Genomic DNA, 10706 nt, shown 5'->3' on the forward strand with positions numbered 1-10706 from the left:
AGTGCTCAATCTGTTGGAAGTTTGATCCAGGCTAACCAACAGTTGGTGCCTTGTAGAAGAAGTCCATATGATCTCACTGACGGTTTCTCTTTTCACCTCCCCCGGCACTTAAAGCACCCTCCATATATTTCCATATGGTGTGTTACTTCATGTGTCCATGCTGACACCTTACACGTGTGCTTCAGAGGGATATTCCCTCACAGTTGGGGCACGGGTCTGACTGCTGCATTGGAGTTTTTAGAAGTAGTGTGACTCTATTGAAAGGACTCAGATCAGACGGACATCATGTTCAAAGCCTCCTCTCTGCTCCTGCTGACCCTGGTGTTAACTGTTCAGCTGTGCTCATCAGCACCAATACGCAAAACAGGTATTTCTTCTCAACTCTTTTTGGTTTGACAATCATGGAAATATCAGGTAGAAATGCTTAAATCGTCCTCCATCAATGATATGACAAATTCTTGCAAAGCTGCTTTATGCATTATCAATATATTGCCTCTCTGGAAAACTGTAGAACAGCCAGCTTAATTCAGAAATACAAGTACATAAAATTGTTGTTTAATTTAGTAACCTGTGTTTGGTGTTACATAAGAGGTAGATTGTGAGTCAACAGAAAAGAAGACAGGGAAAAGTGAATATTGCTTTAGGTGTTTTCTAGCTATGAATAATAAAAATATGCATTCAGTTTGGGAACTGACCTCAGTCACCCACATAAAAACGAGAATAAAACTCCTGTTCCTGAATGTATCAACCAAATATATCTCAAAATAGTTTCATGGCCTATGCAGTGACACAGCAGACTGCCCTGCGAGACATTTGAACTAAACTTGGATCACTACACACCCTCCTTCTGGAGCGCTAACATCCTCCTTCTGTTACATAATCAGCAGTCGTTACATTTGATTTTTAGAGCTGCAGTGTGCTGTATGGTTTACTTTGAGGAAAGTGGCTCTCAATGATGCTTTACTTCAAAACCCCTTTAGATTATATTTAGCTTTCAACTACCAAAACAAAAAATAATTAAATTAAACCAAAATTAAACCCAAGATATTGTTTGATGACATTTTGAAGTAGTGTGGGATCATGGGAGTTATAAAAAAAAAATATATAGACCTTGGATATATATATATATATATATATATATATATATATATATATATATATATATATATATATATATATATATCTCCAAGGTCTTTTTTAGTATTTATTAAAACAGATTTGGGGTATATGAGGCTTCCTTTGTTGACTTATTTTAATACAAAGATAAGATAAGACACCAAATGGCTATACTGTTGGTGCACTGGAGAATCAGTTCAACGTGTTGACGAACCTCTAATTTTTATTGCAGCTGGCAAAGTTGTTAAGCGTCCTGTTGTTGCCAAACAACCAGTTCCTGAGAAACCTGCACCAGTTCCTGAAGACCTCAGTCAGAAAGAACTAGTTCAGGAGAAACCAGTTCTTGATGATTCTCCATCTGCTAAGGAATCACCTACTAAAAAAGACATTCCAGTTGTTGTGAAAGAGCCAGAACCGGTTTTAATCGAAGATCAGGTCTCTGATAAAGATGAGTCTCAGCAATCAGCCCCCCAGGAGCCTTTGGCTGCAGTTCCAAAAGAGTCTCCAGAGGAAGACATTGTCCCTGTAGAAGTTGCTGTTGGAGAGGCGACTCCCGAAGAAGTTGTCCCTGCTGTTGCTGTAGAGGATGAGTCTCCAGGACAGAATGGTGTGGAGGATCCTGCTCCAGAAGCACCAATCTCAGTCCTTCGTTTAGAAGCTTCAGAAGATGAAGCTCTAAAAGAAAATGCAGAAAAAGAAGCTGTTCCTGAACAACCAGTACTTATTGTCCCTGATGACAACACAGAAGCAGAAGAAAAGACAGAACGAGCAGACGAGGAATCAGTTGTCCATTTCCCTGCAGATACAAATGAGGCAGATCAAGAGGTCCAGACTGCAGAGGAAACAGCACCAGAAGAGTCAGTCCCAGAAGACAGTTTACTTATTGTCCCTGATGGGAATACTGTTGAAGAAGAACCTCTTCCTTTGACATCAGAAGAAGAGGAATCTGTTGTCCATTTCCCTGCAGATACAAATGAGGCAGATCAAGAGGTCCAGACTGCAGAGGAAACAGCACCAGAGGAGTCAGTCCCAGAAGACAGTTTACTTATTGTCCCTGATGGGAATACTGTTGAAGAAGAACCTCTTCCTTTGACATCAGAAGAAGAGGAATCTGTTGTGCTTGTTCCTTCAGAACTTGAGACAGAAGAGACAGGTCACAAGGAACCTGCAGCAGAGGAAACACCAGGGGAGTCAGTCTTAGAAGAGGATTTACTTGTAGCCTCTGATGACAATGCTGAACCCCTTCCTTTGACACCAGAAGAGGACGAATCGGTGGACCTCATCCCTGTTGAACTTGAGACAGAGGAAGCAGATCAAGAAGTACCTGCTGCAGAGGACACAGCCCCAGAAGAACCTTTACTTATAGCCCCTGACGACAATACTGAAGTAGAAGAAGAATCTCCTCCTTTGACACCAGAAGAAGAGGAATTGGTTGTCCTTGTTCCTGCAGAGCTTGAGACAGAGGAGGCAGATCAAGAAGAAACAGCACCAGATGAGTCAGTCCCAGAAGAATCTTTACTTATTGTCCCTGATGAAGGTACCGAAGAACAATCTCTTCCTTTAATACCAGAAGAAGAGGAGGGTGTCCTTGTCCCTGCAGAACTGGAAACAGAGGAGGCAGGTGAAGGAGAACTTGTTGCAGAGGAAACAGAACCAGAGGAGTCAGTCCCAGAAGAACCTGGTATTATAGTTCCTGTGGAACCTGTTGAACAGGAGCTGGATCAAGAGGAACAAGAGGACACCGTCCCTCTCATTTTGTCAGAAACAAAGGAAGATGAAACTATAGAAGAAGAAGAAGAAGAAGAAGAAGAAGAAGATGCTCCAGTAGTCCTTGAAGAAACTGACGAAGAACCTCCTTCATTAGAAGAGGAGGAATCTGTCGCCATCCTTCCTGAAGACCTTGAAGGCCAAGTTGAACCTTCTCTAGAGGAAACATCACCACAAGAGCGGGACCCAGAAGATTCAGTTCTTATTGATCCTTTGGACCCTGCTGAAGAGGAATCAGAGCTGGAAGAAGACGCTGAAGAAGAAGTAGATGGAGAAGAAGTAGTTTCCTCAGAAGTACTAGATGAAGAAGCCCCAGAGGGACATATAGAAGTAGAAGATGCTGAAGAAGACCTAATTACTAATGAAGAAGCTCCTTCTAGTGCACCAGAAGAAGAGGAATCTGTTGACCTTGTCGATGCAGAAGTTAACACAGAAGAGGAAGGTCAAGAGGAAGCAGCTGAGGAGGAAATAGCCACAGAAGAACATGCTGTCATTGTTACTGTAGGACCTACTAGTGAGATACTAGCTTCAGAAGACCCAATCCTTATGATTCCCCAGGAGGACCTAGAAGAAGAAGCTCCCGAGGACATCACAGAAGAAGATATCCAATCAGATCCTCTCCTAAGCGAAGCAGAACTAGAAGAGGATATAGCACCTCAGGAGAATGAAACAGGCGACAGCAATGCAGAGATACTTACTGAGGCCCCATCTGACACTGAGAACATAGAGACAGAAGTGGATCCAGTTGAGGACGTCCCAGCAGCTACAACAGAGGTTCATGTTGCAGCGCTTGAACCTGTCACAGCTCCTGCCCCAGATGCAGTAGCAAAAATCATTCCTGTTCGTATGAGATGGCGTGAGGGCAGCAGCACGAGGACAAGGATCGAAGATCTTAAATCTGCAGTTATAGTGATAGAAGAACCTGAAGGTAAGAATCCAGCGCGGGCCTACATTAAAAACCTTGAATGGGAACGTCATAATATTATAAATATGCCTCTGTCACATTTTTTATATTTTTCTATCACAGTCGTAATAATAAACCACATAATAATTGGATGTCCTTTGTGCAATATTCCAAAATTCCGGGATATGATTATTACCAGTTATAGTGAAATTCTAAAAATGAGCAGGAAAAACCCTCAATTGATCTCTAAGGCACAAACACTGCTGTGAGGACATGCTTGTGTCTGCTTAAGAGCTCACAGTGAGAAAAGTTAAATGTCACTGCATTAAGCAATTATGTGTGTTGCTTTCACTAATGACAGTTTTGGTCTTGCAGTTCTGCTGAACAGAGGGGCAATACTCAGTGCAGCGTTCTTCACACTGATGTCTTTTATCGTTATTGGATTTCTTTGGACGACCATATCCAAGAAACTGCGCTGAATATAAGTGAGTAATGTCACCAAATCTAATATGAATCCGTAATTACATATCAAATGGATCAGCGTTCAAATGACTTCTTTTAGCATGGTCATAAACATTGTTTCTAAATTTACTATTGCTAAAACAGCTATTTCTCCTGTTTTAGGACACTGAAGTAAAGATCAATGGACAAATTGAATAGCTGTTCATGACATATGGAGAAACTGAAGCACTGAGCAGAACAAGATACTCTGCATTGGATCATCCCCTAAAGAACAGTCCAGTAAAGGAAATTCCCTAGTTTTTCCATGGTCTAAACAGCCAGAAAGCCACTATAATAATGGAAACCGGGTGGCAGAAGAGGTATTCAGAACTTTCATATTTTACTGAGAAGAAATATGGAAGCATAATCAGTGCGCTATTATAGATCCCACTGCTGTTCTACTCTCCCTTTGATTGGTTTGCATCTACTGTATTATTTTCGAATGCTGAAAACCTGGGAGGCTTCATGGTCCTTCATACTCTGTGCTAAAAAAATCTGTCTGAGACTTTTGTGGCCGTCTTAGTCAGCTGGACAAGCAGAGGGAGGGAGGTAGGTCAGAGAGCCATGATGAATTGACTGTTTCATCAGACCACAAACGAGACATGAATTAGCAAGCCAGCATGCTTTTTCTCAACTGTGTGTTCAGTGCTTGTCCGAGCTAATAGATTGTGTGTGTACTTTTCCTGGTAAACACACCACCTATTCGGCTGTCACAGTTGCAGTATCTCCGGACTAGTTAGGCAAAACTAGAGTGGACAGGTCAGCAGAGACGTGGCCTGCCTAGCCCAGAGACACTGACCCAACGCTAAGAAGGCTGAAGACGTTAGTGTGTTTAGGGGGCAAACTGCAACACATAAACCAGAGTATCAGAACTGCAAGAAAAACAGACATAACTGGAGCTGCACTGTGAATCAGCAGCCTGAGTTAAGCATAGAACTTAACTAACGAAAAACAGTAGGATCCATCATAATGCATTATCCGCAGCAGAGTGGCTACTGTTGCAGCATTTTCCTGTTGGTTCAGGTGGAACTGATATGAACTACTATGCTTTCAGTTGCATCAAAGGGGCCCTGTGGAGTAGGTGGGAACGAGTACCCCATTATCTGTTACACTAAGGAGGAAGTAACGGATATCAACACATTTTATTTAGACGATACTCATAAAAGGTACAGTATCTGTGCCACATTTAGTTTTAGCCAAGTACTCCTTGAAACAAACAAATGTTTTGTTGAAATTCAGAATGCGTTGTGTGTACTCTTGAGTTTGATAAGAGTTGAGTGCATTTCATCCTCATAAAACATTTGCAAAGTCGATTCTATTAATATTGCATTTTTTTCAAAACTGGATCCCACTCGTTATAGTCTGACTCACCGGATGCAGACTGTGGTTATGAATATTATTATTTCCAAATCCATGTCATTACAGCAAACAACAACAGCAACCTCCGAGCATGCAGCCTACACGATTAAAATGGCAAAACTCTAACCTGGTTTCTAACGGTACAAATTAAAGCAAACTAGCAGGGACTTTTATTGCCAGGAGTCGCCTCACTTAATTGCAAATGTTCCACCATATCAAGTCCGGCCCACCCGCAAACACCCCCCACCATCCACCTTTCTCGCTGACTCAGTGCTGATCTGGCCAGGTCTGCTATGCGAGACTGCGCTCGTAAAAACATTGCTTCGTGGCGCTACTTATGGTCAAAATCTCCACAAGGGACCTTTAATCTGTGCTGATGCATCATACTTTACAGGATGGTCATAGGTTTATATGTAAAAATAAAGATAGTGGAGAAAAAAAATATACAATATTATGCTACAGTGTTTGAAGCATGATAAAAGTACCTCTACATTGCACTTATGTACCATTGCCCCCTCTGATCTTAAAACTGTGTGTAAAACTTGACCTAATGTTAGTTGTAGAATTGATTTTATCGGTAGAGTAGATACATATATAATGTAATATTATAAAGGGTATAGCAGTGGTTTTCTGATAATCATGAACACGTGACCAACTTTAATAAGGATGGTTATTATGCTCTGAAAACGTGTATTTGACAGTGAGTCTTTATCAACGTTCTGATTCACTGAGTGATGATGTTTTGATTCTGAAATGTATGGCTGACGAAAACTTTTTTTTTACTTGGTTTAATTTGCTTATCATGGATCATTACACTTCAGGAAGAGTGAGTATTTATTTTTCGTGTACTTGTATATTCAAACTTTGTCCAGCCTTTAATCACAAAATGTTCTCCACATGCAATATGTACATTGCCATCGGCCCCTCGGCTCATACATACAGTACAGTCGACCACAGGCATGAAGAAGCACATGCCTCCTATGTGCTGTTTAGGAGCCAAGCAGACCTATCACTTTTCCTGTTCTGTCATGCAGCATGTGACGAGAGCACGCCTATCAATCAAACGATGGCATGCTGCAGTACCAGCTATATGTCTGCGGCTCATCCTACACACAGTAAATATTTTTAGGATGGCGAAGGGGACATGCTGTTCCAAATGAAAGCTTTAAACTGTGGTCTGTATTCAGTTCATGTACAGTGAGTGAATCCTATTGTAAGTGTTGCACGCTTTTAATTGCACTTGTTTAAAAGAGCTTGTATGAAATAAATGCAGATTTACAAGAACTGGGAGCGAAGACTGTCACAGGATAACCTACATACCCTGCAACTTTAACAGTGACAGTAATTGACCTATTAGTAAAGCTTTTATTTATTGGGGGAGATGTCAGTGAGATCAAGAGCAAATTACACATCTACGCGATCACAAGAGGATAAATCAGTCACACGAGGCAGTCATTACACACACTAACTAGGAGAGTGCACTCAGCAAAGAGCAGAACATCTCTGCTGAGTGTGTCTGAGGGCATGTGGGTGAGGAACAGAGAGTCCAGGACAGGCTGTGTGTCCAGCGTGTCGGCATGAGAGCAGTGTAATGAAGGGAGACAATGTGCAGGTTCCAAAACACCAAAAATCCAACAGCAGTAATGTGACCTCCATGTACGTTTACATAGGGAGCGATGCTTTTCTTAACATTTAGAAGGGAGTCAAAACTTATATAGTCCAATTAAGAAAACACACGGACAACAGTAAGAATTATCCAGATTTTAAGTCTGAATATTTTCAAAAAAATATGCATATGTTACATCTTAGACGCAACAGTTGTCATGTCAACGTTGTCATGAATGGATGCTTGTTTTTATGAAGTCATGTCAATATGTAATTTAATGTGTACATTCATAAAATATTTATATTCAGTAGAGCGCATACCTCCAACAACAGTCCCCTTCATTCAATCAAATCCAATCCAGTATCAAATAAAACATATTGAGATCCACTATATCTGTATATCTACTCAGATCCTCATCAAATTGTACTCACACATAGGTACCAACCACCTAAATACACCTGATTCTTATCATAAAGATCCACCTTTTAATCTCTGAGAAATGAATGTTATGTTCCTCTATCAGTCCCTTTATCCAGAATCGCACTAAAGGTTGTTAGGGCCTATTTTGGACCGAGACGTTTCCTCCATTAAGGTTTTATGGAAATCTGTTGGTAAGTTTTTCTGAAATTGTGCTTACAAACCAGCCAGCTAACAAACAGACACGTGTCAAAACATAACCTCGGAGGTAATAAGAGGTAAGATAAGAGGTAATACGTTTAACTGACAGCTGCCGCCTAGTGAGTGTAGCAACCTTACTTGACTTGCTGACTAATCTCGCAAGTCCCTCGTCAAGATTCCAAAATGTTTTGAAACAATATGAACATTGCAACAGGTTCTGCTTGATCCAATCATTCTCCTTCTGCTCGTACAGGCTCCATTTCTAATGTGCTTCCAAGGAATGTGATGTTGGAGAAAAGCTACAGCTCTCCTTCCAAGCAAAAACTGTTTGAATTTAAATTTAAATATATAATATATGGTTGCTGTTTAAATGACCGACTGTTGTTTTAAGACACACTTGAACAACTGTGAACCTACCATTTAAAGGAACTGGTCAGATTTGTCCACGAACACTCGAAGTTGATGGGAATCCTCATGTAGGAGATGTAGAGTTACAGGTCTAGTAAAATGCAGGAGGACCTGTGACAGCTGTCTGCCTGATGGGCAGTGGAAGGTCGTCAGGGTGGAGGAATCTGGTGCCGCTGGGGCAGTGAGAGGGGAAAGCTCGTGAACAAGGGCCACATGAATCAGCACATCTGGTTGAGTGCGCTTTAATCGCTGAGGTTACAGACACTAAGAAGCAAATGAGGTGCTGACAGCTCCATAATGTGATCCTCTTTTGTAAGAGCATTACTGGGATATTATGGAGTGAATAAAAGTGGAAAGCTGCGAACAAGACATGCAGTTAGCGGTAACATAAGAACCCTGGCTGAGCAGCCTCAGGTGCACTGAGAGCCAGACTTGCAGGGCAAGAAGTTGTGTCCTAATGTGGCATGAAGTCACGCCTTCAGAAGGTGTAACACTGATCCTTTCATAATCATTAACAGGAGGGATATTTTTACCATTTATTCCTGGAGGGTTTTTGTAAGAAACCACAACTGAAGTAGATCCAGAGACACCTTGTTGCAGAGAGCGTTCACACAAGTACAGAGATCCACTTCAGTCTGAGGAGGGTGCAGCCTGTTTATGGTAGCACAGCAGCCTCTAGTGGTCGCAGACATTACCTGTGGAGAAAGATAACAGCCAGGATCACCTAGCTTGCCCTTTGGAAACCAACATGACTTCTGTACTGTGCACACCTGGGGGCTGATAAGCCTCGTATGTGGCTTATTGTCCTGTTGTGTTTGAGCTGTGTTCTATTTTTTTTTTTTTCCGATAAATTACAGGTATTTCTTGTTTTTATCGGATGTGTTTATGTTAGACAAAACAACAATAAATACTGTGAGAAGATATTAATTTATTATTTGAATCATAGAAGCTACATGTCTGGTTCTATGAAGCCATTTCAGACAGTTAACACGACTGTTTCATGACATTACTGGACTTTCATATGAATTTGATAAAAAACTTTCATTTCTTAGGTTTTTAAATAAACAAAAAAATTGATTCCTGGTTGTTTTGGAATGAAAACAAACCCCGGCACTCAGAGCAACTATTCTCCTGAATTATTGTGGAGGAAAAAAACTGTTTTGTTTGTTCTGTTTGTTTGTAGCCAATCCTGCTTTTCCTTGTCCCGTTTTGTTGCCTGTTAACAGGTAATTCAGAGGTATATATTGAAAGTGTGGCATAAGATTGCATACACTGCGAAAGAGGATTTTATCCACATTGGCCTTGATGCCATGAAAGTAAAAACTTTTATTTATTGTACATTGTTTTAGCTGGTCTTCATGTTTTCATGTCCATCTTCCAAAAGGACGTGTAAAACTCAGTTGCTGATTCAATTCAATCTTTGTCAATGTTATAATCAGTGTCTGTAGTGGCTGCCTCTTTTATTGTTAGTTTTTATGTATATTTTCTATTTTATTTCATATTCCTCTAAAGCCTAACCAGGGAAAAATGGACTGCAAATTAGCAGTTGGATTCTAATTAGATGTGACAATGCCGACATGTGTCCCTGTCAAATAAACTCTTATACAAAAGTGCTGCGTCAAAGCGAGAGTATGCTGGTTAACTCTCCAGAGAAAGACGGCTGATTCAAATACTGACACTCTGGGTTGATGGCCTTGGCTCCGACGCTGAGTTGGAGATTCAACAATCGAAGGGTCTTTATCTGGGAAAGTTACATACTGTTGGTTTAAATCCTACAATAAAGAAGGCTCTAGTTTTAATTATTCGTCCATTATTTACTCCCTTGACCCACAGTTCACCTCCTGCACCCACCTCAGCTTTCAGCTTAGCAGCTGCAGTGAGGGTTTCTGCTTTGAATAAAGGTGTAAATAATGTATTTTTCAAATCAGTTTGGGATCTCAAACTTCTGGAGACTTGGATTACGGCATATCAGATATTTGGAGCAATTTTATGTTTACTTTTAGTTATTTTTTTAAATGTTTTAAAACAAGTCCCCATCTACCTCAGTTGTTCGGGAAAACGCTGCATCACTGTTTTGCTGTAAAGCTCCAGAAATGTTTGATGGACTGTGAAACTTCACTTGACTCCCCATCAGCACCGGGACGAGAAGACTGTAACAACATTTTTTGTGTGTTTTGTGAAGTCATCCTTTGAAACATCTGCTTGTTTAACACATATTCTTACTTTTTGTGTTGTTGCCACACTTGATTAACAGACTGTTCAGCGTGTCTTAACTGTCTTATTGTTTGTACGCTGGACTTTCTTGGACGGCAGCACCGACAGAGTGAATCATCCTGGCGAAACATGGAGAAAGTTTAATTGAATCACACCAACACATTGTGTATTCAACAGCACTCCCCCCCCCCCCCCCCCCCCCCCCCCCCCCCC

General features: G+C 41.0%; 1 protein-coding gene across 2 annotated transcripts; it reads left to right on the forward strand.

The window, feature by feature from the left end:
• Nucleotides 1-190: 190 nt before the first annotated feature.
• On the forward strand, nucleotides 191-5606 carry LOC115582565 (retinitis pigmentosa 1-like 1 protein). Of its 2 annotated transcripts, XM_030418579.1 has the most exons (5): nucleotides 191-367; nucleotides 1349-2058; nucleotides 2224-3811; nucleotides 4163-4272; nucleotides 4412-5606. In XM_030418579.1, the coding sequence occupies exons 1-4, from the start codon at nucleotides 286-288 to the stop codon at nucleotides 4264-4266; spliced, it is 2484 nt and encodes an 827-aa protein (XP_030274439.1). In that variant the 5' UTR covers nucleotides 191-285; the 3' UTR covers nucleotides 4267-4272; nucleotides 4412-5606. The 2 variants fall into 2 exon arrangements, with proteins under 2 accessions (XP_030274439.1, XP_030274438.1); XM_030418578.1 differs by having other exon boundaries at nucleotides 1349-3811.
• The last annotated feature ends 5100 nt before the right edge of the window (nucleotides 5607-10706 follow it).

Source organism: Sparus aurata, chromosome 6, assembly GCF_900880675.1.
Source record: "Sparus aurata chromosome 6, fSpaAur1.1, whole genome shotgun sequence".
Classification (NCBI taxonomy): domain Eukaryota; kingdom Metazoa; phylum Chordata; class Actinopteri; order Spariformes; family Sparidae; genus Sparus; species Sparus aurata.

What these genes read in the sequence shown, in the direction of transcription:
- LOC115582565 (XM_030418578.1), top strand. Translation starts at nt 286, where the DNA reads ATGTTCAAAGCCTCCTCTCTGCTCCTGCTGACCCTGGTGTTAACTGTT. An exon ending in AGCACCAATACGCAAAACAG is followed by an intron (nt 368 to 1,348) that starts GTATTTCTTCTC and finishes TTTTTATTGCAG; the next exon opens with CTGGCAAAGTTGTTAAGCGT. An exon ending in AGTGATAGAAGAACCTGAAG is followed by an intron (nt 3,812 to 4,162) that starts GTAAGAATCCAG and finishes TTGGTCTTGCAG; the next exon opens with TTCTGCTGAACAGAGGGGCA.